The sequence below is a fragment of the Cladosporium halotolerans genome (assembly GCF_011745625.1).
Source record: "Cladosporium halotolerans strain TM138-S3 chromosome Unknown Sca5, whole genome shotgun sequence".
Lineage (NCBI taxonomy): Eukaryota > Fungi > Ascomycota > Dothideomycetes > Cladosporiales > Cladosporiaceae > Cladosporium > Cladosporium halotolerans.
Window position 1 is genome coordinate 907,392 of NW_027191456.1, and position 16,601 is coordinate 923,992.

At 57.9% G+C, this 16,601-nt stretch overlaps 6 protein-coding genes across 6 annotated transcripts; 2 read left to right on the top strand and 4 right to left on the bottom strand.

Moving 5' to 3' along the window:
* Positions 1-348: 348 nt before the first annotated feature.
* On the bottom strand, positions 349-2,454 carry WHR41_02235 (uncharacterized protein; the record flags this gene model as incomplete). Its single annotated transcript, XM_069370841.1, has 3 exons — positions 1,629-2,454; positions 828-1,567; positions 349-773 (listed from the first exon to the last, which is right to left on the bottom strand). Exons 1-3 carry the CDS (start codon positions 2,009-2,011, stop codon positions 349-351), a joined length of 1,548 nt encoding a protein of 515 aa, XP_069232308.1. The 5' UTR covers positions 2,012-2,454.
* Positions 2,455-4,120: 1,666 nt separating this feature from the next.
* Positions 4,121-5,648, bottom strand: WHR41_02236 (uncharacterized protein). The gene is made up of 2 exons (XM_069370842.1): positions 4,735-5,648; positions 4,121-4,670 (listed from the first exon to the last, which is right to left on the bottom strand). Exons 1-2 carry the CDS (start codon positions 5,219-5,221, stop codon positions 4,249-4,251), a joined length of 909 nt encoding a protein of 302 aa, XP_069232307.1. The 5' UTR covers positions 5,222-5,648; the 3' UTR covers positions 4,121-4,248.
* Positions 5,649-7,191: 1,543 nt separating this feature from the next.
* On the bottom strand, positions 7,192-9,328 carry WHR41_02237 (uncharacterized protein). Its single transcript, XM_069370843.1, has 3 exons — positions 8,903-9,328; positions 8,069-8,852; positions 7,192-8,014 (listed from the first exon to the last, which is right to left on the bottom strand). Exons 1-3 carry the CDS (start codon positions 9,291-9,293, stop codon positions 7,480-7,482), a joined length of 1,710 nt encoding a protein of 569 aa, XP_069232305.1. The 5' UTR covers positions 9,294-9,328; the 3' UTR covers positions 7,192-7,479.
* Positions 9,329-11,373: 2,045 nt separating this feature from the next.
* Positions 11,374-13,431, top strand: WHR41_02238 (uncharacterized protein). Its single transcript, XM_069370844.1, has 4 exons — positions 11,374-11,809; positions 11,866-12,485; positions 12,538-12,893; positions 12,949-13,431. Exons 1-4 carry the CDS (start codon positions 11,593-11,595, stop codon positions 13,274-13,276), a joined length of 1,521 nt encoding a protein of 506 aa, XP_069232343.1. The 5' UTR covers positions 11,374-11,592; the 3' UTR covers positions 13,277-13,431.
* A 609-nt stretch (positions 13,432-14,040) lies between these two features.
* Positions 14,041-14,711, top strand: WHR41_02239 (uncharacterized protein). Its single transcript, XM_069370845.1, has 2 exons — positions 14,041-14,357; positions 14,413-14,711. Exons 1-2 carry the CDS (start codon positions 14,052-14,054, stop codon positions 14,533-14,535), a joined length of 429 nt encoding a protein of 142 aa, XP_069232342.1. The 5' UTR covers positions 14,041-14,051; the 3' UTR covers positions 14,536-14,711.
* Positions 14,712-15,093: 382 nt separating this feature from the next.
* Positions 15,094-16,458, bottom strand: WHR41_02240 (uncharacterized protein; the record flags this gene model as incomplete). The annotated part of the gene is made up of 2 exons (XM_069370846.1): positions 15,094-15,569; positions 15,630-16,458. 2 exons carry the CDS (start codon positions 16,456-16,458, stop codon positions 15,094-15,096), a joined length of 1,305 nt encoding a protein of 434 aa, XP_069232242.1.
* Between the last annotated feature and the right edge of the window lie 143 nt (positions 16,459-16,601).

The window sequence follows — 16,601 nt, forward strand, 5'->3', positions numbered from 1 at the left end:
GGACGATTCCCATTGGAGCGTGGCTGCATACGAGATTCCACAACATGCTCCCATGCAATTATGGCGCGACACTCATCTGACGCCGGTTGTTCTTTTACTCCAGAAACCAAAAGAAGAGTGTACATTCACAGAACCAAGAGTCGAGATTATGCAAACTGTCAAATGGCCTGACCGCCGCTAGAAGTACAGTGTGTAAGCAAAAGTTCGAGAAACGCTTCGAAGTGAGTATCGAACATTGAATGCGGAAACCATACTCGCGGGCTACAACATATTCCAGAAACAAAATCATCATACAACATTCGTGCCGTCATTCACCAAACACACCACTCATCGCCCAAAACGAACCCCTCACCTCCCCACCGCCACCCACGCCCCATCCCCCGAACAACACGTAACCGCCAACCCCTCCCTCCACTCCCCCTCCCCCCTCGCCTTCACCCAGCTATACCTCTGCACCAACCTCACAACAACGTACCCCGCCAACCCCAACGCATACTGCTGCCCCAAACAACTCCTCGGCCCGCCCCCAAAAGGCAAATACCCCCACCCGGGCCTCAGCGCCGGCTCCTTGCTCCAGCGCTCCGGGCGGAAGACGTGCGCATCGCGCCCGTAGAGCGCGGGACTGCGCATGAGGGAGTAGGTGTTGTAGCTTAGCAGGGAGTTGCGCGGGATGAAGAGCGGGGAGGAGCCCGTGGGCCCGCCGCCGTGAGGGAGGAGGGTGTCGCGGAGCGCGAGCTTGCCGAGGATCGGGACGGGGGGGTGCAGGCGGAGGGCTGGGAGGTGAGGGGGTTAGGGTGGTTTGAGGTGGGATTGGCGGGGAGGCTTACTTTCTTGGATGGTGTATCTGACGAGTTTCATGTCTTTGAGGGCTTCGTAGGAGGGCGGATCGCCGTTGAGGGGCGCAACTTCGGCGCGGAGTTTCTGGTAGAGGTCGGGGTCGCGGGCGAGGTTGAACCACAGGCTGCCGAGCAGGGAGGCGGTGGTGTCGCGGCCGGCGAGGAGGATGTTGAGTGTCTCGTCGCGGACGCGCGTGGCGTCGACTTCGGCGTGCTTGGCGAGCTCGTTGACGAAGATGTAGCGCTCGCCGAGATCTTTTGCTGCGGAAGCGCCTTTGTGCTGCATTGCTTGCTGGACCCAGGTGTCGACGGCGTTGTGCGAGTATTTGATGGCTTTGGAAGCCTGACGGTGGGGGATCAGATAGTACAGGTAGCCGAATATGTCTTTCCAGATACCGGCTTTTAGGCATTTGTCGAAGGTCTCCGCGAACATTTGGCCTTCCTTGTCGCCGCCCAAGCAGTCAGTTCCCGAGCCGAGAAGGAACTCGGTGCTGGCGTCCATCGTTAGCTTGAAAAAGAGCTCCTGTAGATCTACGGTAGATCCATCCTCGGGGATACATGCAAACAGCTTCTGCACGTAGGGCTCAAAGTGATCGATCGCGGCAACCTGTGACTTCTCGAACTGGGGCCGTAGCATAGCCCGTGAGTGTTGCCAGAAAGTGCCGTCCGTCGTAAAGATCCCACTACCCAGAAAGTCCCTAAAAACGGCTTGACGGATCTTTTGCACACCCCTATGAAGGCAGTTCATTAATATTCGACTTTTCGATCACGGAATCACGAATGGAGAACTACCAGTCTTCGAAACGCGTCGCCAACGCACACTTGATATTCTCCGGGTCATTTGTGAAATACACCGTCTTAAACAGGCCTTTTGATACGTAGGTCCTTCCAAGCTCCACATGGCGGTCATTCAGAAACTCCAGAATTTTGTGCTCTTTCTTCAGCTTGATCGCTCGAAAGAGTGATTTTAGGCCGAAGGGCCCGCGGTCCCTCTGAACAGCAGCGATGGGCTGGCAGCCATGCTGGAGCTTGAATGCTCGCCTGGTTTGCTCTTGGACGTATCGTGAATAGGCCAGATAGCTGATGAGCGCTGTTGCAGCGACAAAGACGACTGCTGCACTGGTGGGGTGATGTGAGGGCCAAGTGGAGACCTCCCAGACGTCAAGCTTGATCATGTCCACCGGTCGCGACCGTGGTGAGTGTTCGTGCTATTCACGTCAAATGTTGATGTGATCGCGAGGGCGATGCTTGTATTTCTGAGATCAAAGAAAATAGGGAATGAAAGACTTGTCTGGATACTTGCGACTGTAAGGCGTCATGTCAGACGTGTTGAGGAATGAAGCTATACGAGCTATCCAGCAGCGGCCGAGGCTGAACGAACTGGCGAACGGCACGGCGATGCGAACGCGACGAGCTCGAACGTACTCCAAGTACCTGGTCGTGTGACACGGGCGCATCGAGATACTGTAGCAAGTACCCTCACCGCGTCCTTGCGGACCTGCCATCATGTTGGTAGAGGCAATTGTGGGGGAGACCCGTTGCCAAAAGCCAAGAATGTTTCATCCTCGGCCGGGGAAATATAGACGTGCGCTGTCATAGTCTCTTCTAAAGCCAAGTTCGTGGAAGCATAAGGTACCGGCAAAATGCATGCGATAAGGGACGTGGTGTCATGTGCGTGTGACCTTGGTGACTCCCGTGTGCGCGGCGGGCCACCCACGTACAGTACACGCAAACCCCCTCTCCCCAACCCCAACGCTGCAAAGGACGGCGCCGACAGCAGCCCGCGCGGGATTCCCTCATCATTCCCTCATTCGACTTGCCCGTCCACGCGAGGTTCAGCCAGCGCCCGCGTCCAACTTGGCAGCCTCCGATCACACCAAAAAAAATAAAAACAAGCACTCGCGCATTGAGACAGGCAGCTTGGCGCGCCGACTCGCTGGGCAGGGCAGGACAAGACGGACCGATAAAGCGAGATTGGGGGGCGCGCACTTGGAAGGGCTGCTGGGTGTGAGCAAGGCTGGCTGATCGACGACGCGACAGCTCATCTCAGCCCTCTCCCAAACAACCGCCCGCCGCGCGCTGCTGTATGTCACGTCCTTTACTCACCGCATGCCCTGCACGTAGGCGCCGTCCGTGGGAGTGACGAGTCTTCTTATCGTCTGTTGTATTCTTTTGCCTCCGTTTCCCAATACTCCTCTCGCATTTAGCATAATATCAGCCATCTGTCCAACACAAAGCGCGTTCCATCACCCATCAAACCCACCTTGGATACCATCCGATAATCAATCGACAACCATCACCGGGCACATAATCATCCAACAACCAACGATTCAGAGCATCACCACCATCACCTTCCAAACCACACCCAAAATTCAACGGACGACAACAACAACACAAAACCCCCCAACAGGGCTCACAAAAGAAATGCCCCCCCTGCACACCCTCCCCGGCGAACTCCGCAACGAAATCTACACCCACCTGCTGCCCTCCCCTCCCCGCCTCTCCCCCTCCGGCGTCCTCATCCCGCCCACCCTCGCCTCGACCTCCACCGCCCTCCGCGCCGAGCTCACCTCCCTCCTCAACGCCCTCCCGCACGCCGCCCTCGAAGCCCAAGCCATCGACTTCGACACCGCGCCGCTGCACGCCTTCCTGCTCTCGCGCGCCACCGCGCCCGCTCCGACGCTGACGCTGCACCTGCACCTGACGTCGCCCGGGAAGGAGAAAGCGCACGGCGCGGCGCTGCGGGCGTTTCTGGCGGAGAGCAGAGCCAGGGGCTGGAGGGTCGGGTGGAGGGTGCGGTTTGACTGGCGGGGGTGGAGTTTGGGGCAGGCGGCGGAGTGTGCGCGGGGGTTTGAGCCGAGGGGCGAGGAGGGGGAGGAGGGCGAGGGGCTTTGGAGGGCGATGAGGAAGGCGCGGGAGGCGGAGGTGAGGAGGTGTTTGGTGGAGAGGCCGGCGAGGTTGAGGGATTTTGTTAGGGAGGGGGGAGGGGGAGGGGTTTGGGGATGGAGTAGAGGGGTGAAGGGGAGTTTGTGGGGGGATGACGGGAGGGTTCCTTTTTGGAGTCTTTTGGTTTGCGATTTTTCTGGATTATGGTGGCGGTGATGGTGGCGTTTCTCTACTGGGGACGATGATGGCTTAATGGGCGCTGGACGCCAGGCGCCGATGAAGATACCCCGCTCAACGGTCTGCGATGAATTTGCAAAGACGGATATACATCCCCTCTCGTAACATAATATAGACGGCAGTCATTTCAAGGAAAGACGTTCAGTCAGTCACAACCAGCATAATCAAAACGGCGAGAGATATCCCGTGATTTATTCGTATACATATCATCCCGACCCAAACAAGCGCCAGACCGTCCGTTAACGTCGTAACACCTAATTGATCACCCATGAGATCCCACAAAATCCCACTAGATAGTCGTAAACGCACTTTCCTTCTCAATCCAGGTCCCCATATCCATCAAACCCGGGTGTCTCTTCTTCAGCCCCTGGATATCCGCCTTGTACCCCTCGGCACCAAACCAGTTGATCATGACGCCCAGCTCGGCCACCATGTACTTCAGGAAGCTGCCCAGGAAGCCGAACGTGCCGTCCAGGCCATTGCCCGTCTTCTCCTTGAAGACCTCGCTGATCTGCGCCGGGTTGAGCTCGTCGCCCGCCAGGCCCAAGGCCTTGTGGTTGTACTCCTGCGGCGAGGTGAAGGCGAGCTTCGCGAAGACGCCGATGTCCGCCGTCGCGACCCACTGCAGCGGCTTGTCGCCGAGCGTGTCGCGCAGCGCGGCCATGAAGACTTGGCTGGGGAAGCCCGGGGCGAGGTTGTCCATGAAGGCGACTGTCGACGATCGTTAGCATGAGCCATCCATTCCATTCCAAGGTTCGACCCCAATCGCACATACCAGGCCTCAGAATCGTCCATCCCATCTGCCCCGCCGTGTCCTTCAGGTGATGCTCGATCTCATGCTTCGACTGGAAATGCGGCACGGGCGTCGCGTTGTCCCAGCTGCGCTCGTCGCCGCCCCTCTCGACGCTGCTGTAGACGAAGTGGCTGACGCCCGCCTTGACGGCGCCGTCGACCATCGCCTTGCCCTGCCGGATCTCGCCCTCGTGCGTCACGCCCTTGCCCTGCGAGATCTGCACGCTGTACACGCCCCAGATGGCGCCGTTGGCGACTTCGGCGGCCTTCGCGAAGAGGGCGGGCACGTCGTCCATGTCGCCCTGCACGAGCTTGATGTTGCTGCCTTTCGAGGTGAGCTTTTGGGCCGAGGCGCCGGCGGTGTTGCGGGTCACGGCGAGCAGGGTGAAGGAGGGGTTGTTGGCGAGGTTGTCGATTACGGCGCCGCCTTGCTTGCCGGTCGCGCCGGTCACGAGGATTGTCTTGGACATTGTTGGGGTGGGTGGAGGGTGTGCTTTGGGGGTTGAGTTGGGCGGACGTGTATGATGTACCTAGTGGTCTCTTCGTTGCTGTAATGTAGTGCCTGGGGCTGAAAGGTTGAGGCGAGAGGGCGAGAGAACAGAGGACGGAGAACAGCACCTACAGCACGGCGTGTAACTGCGACAACACCCACCCACGCCTAGCAATGTGCCCACCGCCTATCAGACCGGCGCGGGCACGCAAGCTCTCGTCGGCAAGGCAGCGTCTCCGAGCGCATGCAGACTCACCACTCGCGCAAGACTCAGCGAGTCGACAACGACAACCCGTCGCTGTTCGGCCTCTCGGACTTTTGGAGCCCCCCAGCCGTTGGGTTGGGTTCACATGTTTCTGTCTGGCAGCGCTTCGACCATCGATCTGTCCGTCCACCGTGATGGAATGCGTGCGGCGGTGGATGGAGCTTATGTGGAGACCAAGGCGCTCGGGCTGCAAAGCTTAGTATGGCGGATGGCGGGTGCGCGGCGTGCCAGAAGTCCTGGCCGCGCGGGAAGGATGTGGCTGATGGGAACGGCAGGAAGCGAGGCGCCAGCACAATCTAATGGAGACGTCATGCATTCTTCTCACCGCGGCGCTGACGACGGCGACGCGGTGATACTGCAAATGAGAAGTATCAGCCTGGTGTCAGGAGAGGTCCTTCGGCGGCGGGAGCTCTTCATATAGCGCCGTGAAGGCTTTCAGGACGCCACAGTAAGGTAGTGAGCAGACACAGCACAGTCAGAGAGCGACAGGGGACACATCTAGGTCAGCGTTATCCGCGCAGGAGTCGATTCCGTGGACGTGAGATATGTAGCTTTTGATCCGCGCCGCGCAGAACCCCCTCCCCCTGGTGCACATGGCTCGGACTTTCAGATGCCAGGCACGAGATGCCAGGTACTTCCGGTGCGCCACTTTCTCAACGCACAATTATCATCATTATTGATTGCCCGCAGACTGCATTGTTATTGCACTGCATTCCATTAGCACTCAACTAATAAACCCACCTCTCACCAGCACCAGCACCAGCCCCAGCACCGCAGCGGTGAGCCCTCCAGCCAACTCACCACACAACGCCATCCCTTTCCCAAACCACCACCTGCCCACTCGCACAGCCAAACTCACCCCCGGAGCCCAGCTCCGCCCCCCGCCGATCACCAAACGGCCACCGTGCCGTAGCACGCCCTAGCCGCCGATCCCCAGTCCCCACTTTCACCCACCCGCCCTAAAATCCGTCCCCCCAAGCGCCGCAGTCCCTGTGCCATCGGCTCCTCATTCTGCGAGACCTGGATCTGTCTCACTTTCTCGGGCGGGTCACTTTCTTAACGTCATGTCACGAGTGCAGGCAGGCGCTGCGATGCGCTGCGCTGCGCTGCGCTGCGGTCTTTGTGTCTCGCTACCGGAGGCGTGGACGGAGTCGCCGAGGCAGCATTGTTGTCGACCGGCCTGAGGCTGCGTGCGCGTAAGAAGGCGTGCGCTGCTCGCGTGCGCTGACCACCACGCTGTGTGTTGTCGTGTGTTGTGTATGTATCGTCGCGTGGGAAATGCCTAACACAGCGCCTCGCAGCGCCTCGCGGCGCAGCGCGGCGCGAGTAACTCGTGCCGCTCGCTCGCTCGCTCGCTCGCGTGTCTGTTGGTGTCTCGTTGCACGGCAGCGAGGACTGCATGTAGCAGCAGTCGCGAGACTTCTTTCGTGTGTTTGTGCTACTTGTGCGGCTATACAGCAGGGTCAGAGACAGTCGCAGGTATTTCAAGCATGGCTGTCTGCCCAGCCCGTTTGTCTCTTGTAGCTACTTCTTGTCATGAGACATTGTCATCAGACTCGTACAGTAGCGCATCTGGGGTCGTAGTGGCGGCCTTGTCATTTCTGGGTGTCTCTGCCCGTGAGGCTTGTACTGAAGCCGAGAGGCTGTTCTGTACGACAATGAGGAAGTCGCCGCTTGAGAGCTGGTATGAGACAGATAAATGAATATTCGTAGGCGCAAGGCCGAGATATCGATCACAGTATTTCCGCGCGGAAGAAAGAATAACCCAAAGAGACGCTCGTTGGCGGTAGAAAAGATAAACAAAGAAAGGAGGAAGGAAAACATCAAGGGCCCGCTGTGGCCGTCCCAGTCCCAGGTCAAAAAGCCGCCGCCACCGCCGCCGTCATGTACGCATGCGTGTGCGCTGTAGCAGCCGGCGCATTAGGTCCCCCTCTTCCTCGATCGTTAGAAAGAAAGCCGTGAGAACAATACATCTACGCCGCAGCAGCCATCGGCGTGAGCGTGGCGGGTACAGCGACATCAGGCACAAGCGGCTGCTGCTGGGGCAACTCGGTCTTTGCCTGGAGCTTGGCCTCGCGGGCAGCTTTGGCGGCGGCGGCGAAGTCTGCACGCTCCTTCTTGTCCTGGGCGTCGGTCTGGCGCCAGTTGGCGCGCATCTCCTCGCGGCGGGTCTCGGAGCGAGGCTCGAAAGCGAGCTCGTACGGGTCCGGCTTGACGATCAGGAGGGAGTTGCTGGCGGTCAGGGAAGGCATGATGGGGTTGCCGTCCTTGCCCTTCTTGTGCACGAGGTTGAAGCCCCAGAGGAGACCGCCGCAAGCAACGATGGTCTCGTCGCGGGTGACGCCTTGGCCAAGGCAGGCGCGCTGGCCGTAGCCGAAAGAGGACATGCCCATGATGGTCGGGTATTGAGTGAGCGGTTCCTGGTAGGTGGGCCAGCCGGCTTCGAGCCAGCGCTCCGGGCGAAAGTTCTCGGGGTCGGGGTACTTGGTGGCGTTGCGTTGGAAAGCGCTGATAGCTTATTAGCATGTGTGATATGAGAAGGATCGCAACAATAGTACTCACTAGTCGAGAGGAAGGATACGGGCACCCTTAGGGATGAAGTAGCCATTGTAGAAGTCGTCCGCCTCCACCTCGTGAGCGACACCAGTAGGAACGTTAGGCCTCCATCGCATGGTCTCCTTGATGCAAGCGCGAAGAGTGGGAAGGTTGGGAGTGTCGGTAAGCTCGGGCATACGTCCGCAGCACACCTCATCGATCTCCTTCTGGATCTTCCTTTGCCACTCCGGGTGATAAAGCATGGCGAGAAGAAAGTAGTAGAGGGGACCAGCAACAGTGAAAATTCCGACGAGAGCAACCATACCAATGGCAGAGGACGCTTCGTAGTCTCCAGTCAGGTTACCAGTCCTCTCTCCGTCGAGGTAGTTGCGCATGAAAGATGGGCGTGCGTCACCGGTCTCCATTTGCTTGCGGACGGTGACAAGACGCTCCATCCACCAGGCCTGCTGCTCATCGTGACGGGAGCGCTCCCTGATCTTCCACGGGTTGATGCTGAAAGGAAGGTGCCAGAGGGGAGTAAGAACGTTGGTGATCGGTCCAGCCGGAGACATCTGGGTCAGAAGACCCCATGCACTCTTCGTGCAGTACTCGCTCAGGCTGGGGTCGTCCCAGGAAAGCTGAGTCATGACCTTGGAGCACATATCCTCGAGAGACCAGGAGAAGTCGTCCGGCTCGTCGAGAAGGCGGTTCAACCAACGCTTGGTCTCGTGGTACATGGTGCCGTTGTATCTAGCATTGGCGGCGTCAACCAATGTGGAGTGAGCGAACTTGCGCTGACGTGCCCAGTATTCTGTAGAGTGTCAGCACGTACTCGGGCATGTCATTGATAAGAACACGTACGGTTCTTGCCCATAAGAGGCAGGTACTCCATGGAGCCATCGGTGCTCTTTGCATCAAAAAGAGAACGAATTTGAGGGCGGTCCGAGTAGATCTTCGCACGCTTGACCAGCAAGTCCTCTGCAATCTTCTCGTCGGTAACGATAATGAAGTTGTCGCCGAGCATTTGTGTCCGGTAGAGAGGTCCGTATGTGTCGGCCCATTCCTTGAACTTGAGCCACATGTATTCGATGGGCAAGTCGTGAACACGGCCAATCCATGGAACCAGAGCCGGACCCGGCGGCTCGGTCGACTTGTTCTTCCAGGCCTGCTTGGATTGAATCTTGTTAATGAGCGATAGAAGGGTGAAGCCTACGAGGGCTACACCCAGGGCGACGATGGTGAGAGGCTGCATGGTTGGCAAGACAGTCGGCGAGAATGGTCGATTGTCCTGTCAGCAAACAGCGTCAAGGCCGGCGGATAGGTTGAGGTAAGGTCCCAGGTGGACGGGCTGCAGACGTTTAAAGCGAGGACGCAAGAGACGGAGTATCCACCCTGTCAAGCCGGACCGTTTCCGATCAAGAGCACTTTATCCAGATCCAACGACGGCTCGTTGTGGCGATTTACGCTGGGCGATGGAGAATGGTAAGGAGCGAAAGCCGAATGGTTCTATCGAGACTTTAGTGGAAACGGTACCCTTGTTATGACAGTCCTCGAGAGATCTGCGCGGATCTCTTGGCCCGAGCGTGAGGCTTGCTGCACGGGAGGAGATGACGAGAGGACAGCCAATGCGGATAGAGTCCGTTCTCACGGCAAGGAATGGGAGAGTTGCACGGGTCAAAGTATCTGCACACATGCTCGTCACGCACCAATCCCGCCATTGTTGCTCGTCGACCATGCAGGCTCGGGAAGTTTTGGGCTCCGATCACTAGTACCCTACCTCGCTCTTGCTCAGTGTAAATACTTCGTTGCTGCTTGCCAGCATCCGGACCTTTTGGTTACTAGAGATTTACATCACTTGATATCGTCTCAGCCTGGCGGGACTTGTCGCGAGACAGCACGATAGGGGCGTGCGATCAACCCGTCACCGAGGACATCTGGGGCCACTCTTTCGGAAAACGGCTCTTCTCGGCTCGTTCACGCTACATCGTCATGGAATCAGCCCGCAGAACACGCTCTCTGGCCGTGAGCGCCTAGAACCACGATGCATGCACGCCGAGCATGCCATAGACGCAGCTTGAGGCGTGTAATTTAGCGGTGATAGATGTGGTGCTGGGCCTGCATAAATGGCTTGTCACGGAGCTGAACCTCGATTCCCAAGATAGGGCAGCAGCGGAAGATACCATGAGACATGCGCGGCACGGCATCGAGCGGCGCTGAGACCTTAGATGCAACGGCGATTGTCATGCCGATCTGTGTAGTTGCTCTGAGGCTATGGCTCGTGCTGAGCGACTTTGATTCCGTGTCAGCACTAGTCTCACTGCGCAAGAACCGGGGCGCAAGCTTTGTGAATTCTCGAAAGCCCGAGTCTCGGCTCGCCATTGTAGGGGAGATAAGAGTGCCTCGCAAGGCTGCTACCTTCTAGCTTTGGCGCGTCCGTGGTCCCAAGCACGAACGATTAGCTTATGCAGACAGAGTTCGGCGCGTCGGATCCTTCGATGCCCGACCATGGGACGCGTTCTGCCAAACGGGTGCTTGAGTCGTGCTGCCTGGCGTGGAGAATAATGTATCACCGCGTCTGTGAACCTGGCACCAGCGGGGTGACGATTGCAGGCGTGCGGCAGTCGTGCAGCTCCGGCGGCAGACCAATTCCAAGCGTGGCATTGGCGCAGCAGATGCCTGCCGAGTTGGGACATCGCAAACGATGAAAGCGTCCTGGTCCTGGACCCGCAGCATGTATGACGCCAGTACTCACGGGTAAGAGTTGCTGTTCCGATCGACGAAGGACGGGAGGATACCGCGTCGCGTGCGAGTGTGACGGTGGCGCTCCGCACGACACGCCTCGATAAAGGAGCTATTGCTGATCGACGGTTGAGGATTCATAAGGGGAGGGAGATACAGTATTCGCATTGCCTGACTGCTTGGCTGGTGGACAAGCTCGAGCACGTTGGCGGTGCTGTCGTGGCACCGTCTAGGGTACGGCGGTGGCACAAGGCGCGCTCTGGCTCACGGACACGGATGGCCCCAATGGTGTTGGACGTCAGGACAGGGGGAAGCACAAGTGCTGAATCCCTCGAGATTCCCACGTCGCTTATCGGCCGCTACTCCCGCCGAGCAAGCCACAGCGCGCGCCTCGGTGCCAGAAGTGCGAGCCGAGCGTCTTCCCCACAGCTCCCGCCGCGCGATCCCTGCACATGTCGACATCCTTAACCGCTTGATCTCCCTCTGGCGGGCGACCACAGCGGAGAGCCGCACCCAGACTCAGGCTGGCCTCAGGGAGCTGCCGCCCATGGCAACACAGGTGTGGTGACTCTGTTGACCGCGCACATGCGTCGGAGCTCGACTCGCCGTCAACAGCTCGGCCATTCGGCGCGCCGACGCTTGTTCCTGCGCCCGCCGGGATCAAGCACCGTGGCCCCGAGCCTGTCCCCAGACCGCCCCAGTGTAAAGTTAGTAGGTATCTATTAGTTGACGTCGTATACCTGTACCTGGCGCGACTTTTTCTCCCCTCCGAAGTCCTCTTTCTCTTCCCCTCATCCCCTCAGACAGCACGCATGTCATTCGACCTGCTCGTAAATCCCTGGAGATTCCTATTTGGCAAGATGGCGAAAGAAGGCACCGAATCCAAGCCTCTGGGCTCGTACCCCGAGTCCGGCATCAGTGTTCTGATTGTTGGAACTGGTCTGGCTGGTCTGACCGCCGCAATTGAGTGTGTGAGGAAGGGACACAAGGTGCAAGTCTTGGAGCGCGACTCTGCGATCAACACTGCTGGTGAGTTACAGCCCATGTTGTGAAGGGCGGTGATTTGAAGCTGACACTCGTGAAAGGTGACATGTACTTCATGGGTTTGAGTGCAACTCCATTCTTCAAGCACTGGCCGGAGATGAAGGCCGAGTACGACTCCATTGGTCTGCACAATGCCTGGATTGAGACGTACAAGCACAGCGGCGAGCAGATGATCAAGCCCCTAAAGGTCGCAGAGCGCCTGAAGGCTGCTGGTCTTGACCCCAACACTCCTCCCGGAACCTTCCAGATGCGTCCACTCATCTACAGGATGTTCGTTCGTCAAGTTGAGAAGCTTGGTGTCAGCATTGACTTCGATTCCTACGTTACCGATTACTGGGAGGATGCGGCTCGCGGCAAGGCCGGCGTTACCACCAAGGCCGGCAAGACCTACGAGGCCGATATGGTTATTGCCGCTGACGGCGTTGGATCTAAGTCTCAGAAGCTGGTCGGCGGTCAGGTTCGCGCGAAGTCGTCTGGTCGTGCGATGTGGCGTGCCGCTTTCCCCATTGAGCACCTGGACAAGAACCCTGAGCTTAAGGAGCACTACAAGATGGTCGGACCGAACGACGACGAGCCAATGGTCCGCACATACCTCGCACCTGGCGCATATGCGCTCACCCTGACCCGCCCCGACACCATGATCTGGATTCTGAACCACGACGTGAGTTTCTCGGCTCAAGACACAGTACAAGCAAAAGGCTGACCAAATCTAGGCAAACGAGAACTCCGCCGAATCCTGGAGCAACTACATCAGCTCCGAAGAAGTGATCAAGGGCCTTGACGAAGTCCCCGGCCCCGACAAATGGTCGCCCATGTTCAAGCAGCTGGTCATGGCCACACCGCCCAACACCATTGTCAACTTCGAGCTTCTCTGGCGTGACCCGCAACTCACTTGGACCTCCCCCGCCTCCCGTGTCATCCAGATCGGTGACGCCGCACACACTTTCCTGCCCGCCTCCGGCAACGGCGCCACCCAAGCCATCGAGGACGCCATCACCATCGCCACCTGCCTCCAGCTCTCCGGCAAGGACAAGATCCCCGAGGCCGTCGAAGCCCACGTCAGATACCGGTAAGCCAGCCCTCCTCCCCAAACCTCGCAGCCAACCACTGACCAACCCCACCAGCTTTATCCGCAACGCCTGCGCCCAGAAAATGGGCTTCTCCAACGCCGAGCTCTTGCAAGAAACCGACTGGTCCAAGGTCAAGCTGAACCCGCGCCTCGCGCAGCCCAAGCACCCGCGCTGGGTCTGGGACCACGACCCCGAGGTCTACGCCTACGAGCACTACGCCAAGAACATCGAGACCATGAAGGCCGGCATCCCCTTCGACGAGAGCGGAATCCCGCCCAACTTCCCGCCGGGCTATAAGTGGGAGCCTTGGTCGATCGATCAGATTATGGACGCGATGCGCAAGCAGGTGCCTGTGGAGTTGGGGCCGGGTAACTGGGATTAGAGGTTGTGTGTGTCTTATGGGTTTGACGAGTATGAGCATGAGTATGTGTTTGTGAGGGTTGGGAGGAGAAAGGGCGTTATCTTGGGAAGAGGTGGGCGTTGTTCGATACCATAATTGCGAGCTAGCGAATCCACGTTTCGCCTTCTTGAGAACAACGGCCTCATTTATCCCAAGCAACTGTCCTGGTGTATTCCATGTCGCGTTGCCGGTCGGCAGCTTACAGGCGTTCAACCCCTGCTATGCCCAATCCGGGATCAACATTCCCAATTCGGATCAACATCAGCATCGACATCAGCATCGATGTTCAGCAGCAGTTACTGCAGCTTTCAGCAGCGATAGCCATCACAATAGCCATCCTCAAAACCGCTTCTTGCGGTATAGTCTCTGCACCTTCTCCTCTTGGCGTAGCTCTCACAATATAAAAACATCGCGTCGTGTTTCCTCTCACACATCCTTAAGAATGCAGCTGATGCACCCAATGCAACCCACTCCATAAAACCAAGACATGCCCTCCTCCCTCGACGACGACGACCTCCTCCACCTAACCCTCCTCCTCCTCCTCGTCGAAGAAGAGCGCGAAGCTCACGAAGCGCTCGACCGCGAACGCCGGCAGCATCACAGACGCCGCGAAGCCGGACCACCTTCAGCGCGCTCGCGACGCCGCGACCGCAGACCCCGCGCTTTGCGCGACGCGCCACCGGCTGCGCAACCTACTGTCGCTCCGAACATCCCCACCAACAATCACGGTTTGCAGCGGCCGTTGACGACAGCGACTATGCCGTCGTCAGATTACGCGTCGACCGTCTCCGGCGGGCTGAAGTTGAAAGGCGCGGCGAAGGATGCGGGGGTGAAGAAGAAGAGGAAGGATAAGGACAAGAGCAAGGCCGGCGGAAGCAGCAAGAAGGACAAGTCTGCGACGCCGGTGCCGGCTGAGGAGGATGAAATTACACAGTTGCGAAAGGAGGAGGAGGGGGAGAGCGATAAGGCTGTAGAGAGGCGGGAGAGTCCTGCGCCGGCGACGGCGGCGGGCTCGGGGAAGACGGAGGCGCAGTTGAGGCATGAGGAGATCAAGCGGAAGAGGGTGAGTGGGCATTTTGATTCGATTGAGAGATCGGTCGACTGACTCTTTCTGACAGCTGGACGAGCGACTGAAGCGCGAAGGCGGCGCGAAGACGCACAAGCAGCGCGTCGAAGAGCTGAACAAGTACCTGTCGACGCTGTCGGAGCACCACGACATGCCGCGCATCGGGCCTGGCTAACGCGTGAGCTGGCACGTGGGTGCTTTCTCAATTCTTTTCTGGAGGCATTTGGCAGTGTCGGGATTCAGCGATGGCGTTCTCGGAAGATGGTATTCTTTTTGGTACAAACATGATATACCTACTCAGGAATTACAATTCTTGGAATCGAATGCACGATTTGCACACAGTCACAATGATTGGAACCTTGCACTTTACATACTCGCTACATGCTTTTGGTAGCCTCTCACGAGTGCTCTGGTAAGCTAAAGTTGGTAGAGTCTACTCGAAGTCCTGGAGTCCTTATCGCCGGCATTACCACCTTCACCCATCATCTGCATTACAGCCGCCCAGCCAGATGAGTAGAATTTGATGAACCGATATTTTTCGACAAACGAGAGAAAGAAAGGAGAAGAAGCAGATCTCGGCGACGGAGCGATGGACTCAACACATTAACCTTCCGTTGACTGATGCTGGCCATATAAGCATCCTGCTTGGGTTGGGCATAAGCCCTGTTGTTCTGGAGATTTGAGCGCGGTGTTGCTGGTTTGGGGTATTCCGACGTGCCGATGAAAGCAGCAATCAGGTAGCGCGGCCAATGGACCAGTCCGGCTCGGAGAGCACAGTGTACGACTTGTCGACGTGGATATTATTCCCGAGCTTGCCCAGCTCGAGGTCTGCCCCATCGCTGAGGTAACTGTTGCGGTGGCCTCCGGTCACGCTGACTCTCGGCTCGTTGCGCGCCTCATACTTGGTCGGCGACTTATTGCACGAAGAGCTGGGTGTACGGTTGATGAGGGTGTCGGATGTGCTGTCATCGAGCAGCTGCTTCTTGGTGCCGCCGTGAGATGAGCCGCCGCCCGTGGTGAAATCGGAGTGGCCAACGGGGATAGCGCGGTGACCAGCCTTCTCATTCATGGGCATTGCGATGTGCTTGCTCTTAACATTGGTTGTCGCCCACATGCTGCTTAACGGGAGGAAGATGGCGACAAGGGTCTCGACATACGACCCCAGCTGGGCGCCACGAATGGCATAGTAGTCGAGGATGGCAAAGATGACTGTTCGTTTGTGTCAGACGAGTTGTCTCGTGAGAAGGATGTAAAGAGCTAGGAACTTACCGGGAATCGTCAGCGTCTGACATCCCATGATGAACACGATCTGCATGGCGCCAAACTGCTTGAGGCCAAGGCTACGGCGAGACCTGATGGCTAGCCCGAGCTTGGTACAGAAGACCGCACTGAAGACGCAGATGCTGACAATCGCCATGATGTTCGAGTTGCTCTGGGCCCAGTCCTGCCGCTTAGATGTCTCCTCGCTCGGACCGTCACCAGTAGCAAGATCTGCTATGTTCTGACAGTTGATCACCATGAGGACCATTCGGAAGGACACCGCAAGCGTGGCAACGACACCGCAAAAGGTCATTGTTATGATCCGATGCAGCCTCACCATGGCAGCGGCGCAGATGACATGGACCTGGGTGACCAAAGCCAGCTCAATGAAGACGAAGACCAGAGTGGTTATGACACTGTTGGCGATCGACATTCTGATGTGCTTTGTCAAGTCTGTGGTGCCATACTCCTGCAACACGACGAGGACAAAGTTCAGGAACGGTCCAGTCATTTCGAGACACTGGATGGTGGTCCGGATGATGTTGCAGACAAGTGCGAGGACATTGAAGATCCACGAAAGGCTCCTGCGTTTGGCTACTGGGGTCATGAGGAGGAGGACCAGAAGGAGGATCGCCGAGGCCCCGAGCTGAGTCCCAAAGACGATGGCGGTGCGAACAGCGGTCAGTCTGATCAGGTCAATGTCGAGGGTGCTGACAGTCTGGAGCCCAGAACCATCAGAGCTCATGAGGTCGAAGGTCTGGTTGAACACATTGAAGTCTGGCGGCAGAGCGGTGGGCATGCCGTCTTCGACATCAGTGATGGGAGTGGCGTTCTCCATGGTTGGCGAGTCTTGGTTTGTGATTTGGAAAGGCGGTGCGGAGAGCTTGTTGGATCTACCAAGGGCTGGCGATGTGCAAGTTGAATGCTGAATGTACGGGAAGGGTTGAGAAGGATCCTGCGGCGGTCTTTGGTCAGAATGCA

What these genes read in the sequence shown, in the direction of transcription:
- WHR41_02236 (XM_069370842.1), bottom strand. Translation starts at nt 5,221, where the DNA reads ATGTCCAAGACAATCCTCGTGACCGGCGCGACCGGCAAGCAAGGCGGC. An exon ending in ATGGACGATTCTGAGGCCTG is followed by an intron (nt 4,671 to 4,734) that starts GTATGTGCGATT and finishes GATCGTCGACAG; the next exon opens with TCGCCTTCATGGACAACCTC.
- WHR41_02237 (XM_069370843.1), bottom strand. Translation starts at nt 9,293, where the DNA reads ATGCAGCCTCTCACCATCGTCGCCCTGGGTGTAGCCCTCGTAGGCTTC. An exon ending in GCCTCTTATGGGCAAGAACC is followed by an intron (nt 8,853 to 8,902) that starts GTACGTGTTCTT and finishes GACACTCTACAG; the next exon opens with AATACTGGGCACGTCAGCGC. An exon ending in CGTATCCTTCCTCTCGACTA is followed by an intron (nt 8,015 to 8,068) that starts GTGAGTACTATT and finishes ATAAGCTATCAG; the next exon opens with CGCTTTCCAACGCAACGCCA.
- WHR41_02238 (XM_069370844.1), top strand. Translation starts at nt 11,593, where the DNA reads ATGTCATTCGACCTGCTCGTAAATCCCTGGAGATTCCTATTTGGCAAG. An exon ending in TCTGGATTCTGAACCACGAC is followed by an intron (nt 12,486 to 12,537) that starts GTGAGTTTCTCG and finishes GACCAAATCTAG; the next exon opens with GCAAACGAGAACTCCGCCGA. An exon ending in GAAGCCCACGTCAGATACCG is followed by an intron (nt 12,894 to 12,948) that starts GTAAGCCAGCCC and finishes CAACCCCACCAG; the next exon opens with CTTTATCCGCAACGCCTGCG.
- WHR41_02239 (XM_069370845.1), top strand. Translation starts at nt 14,052, where the DNA reads ATGCCGTCGTCAGATTACGCGTCGACCGTCTCCGGCGGGCTGAAGTTG. An exon ending in AGGAGATCAAGCGGAAGAGG is followed by an intron (nt 14,358 to 14,412) that starts GTGAGTGGGCAT and finishes TCTTTCTGACAG; the next exon opens with CTGGACGAGCGACTGAAGCG.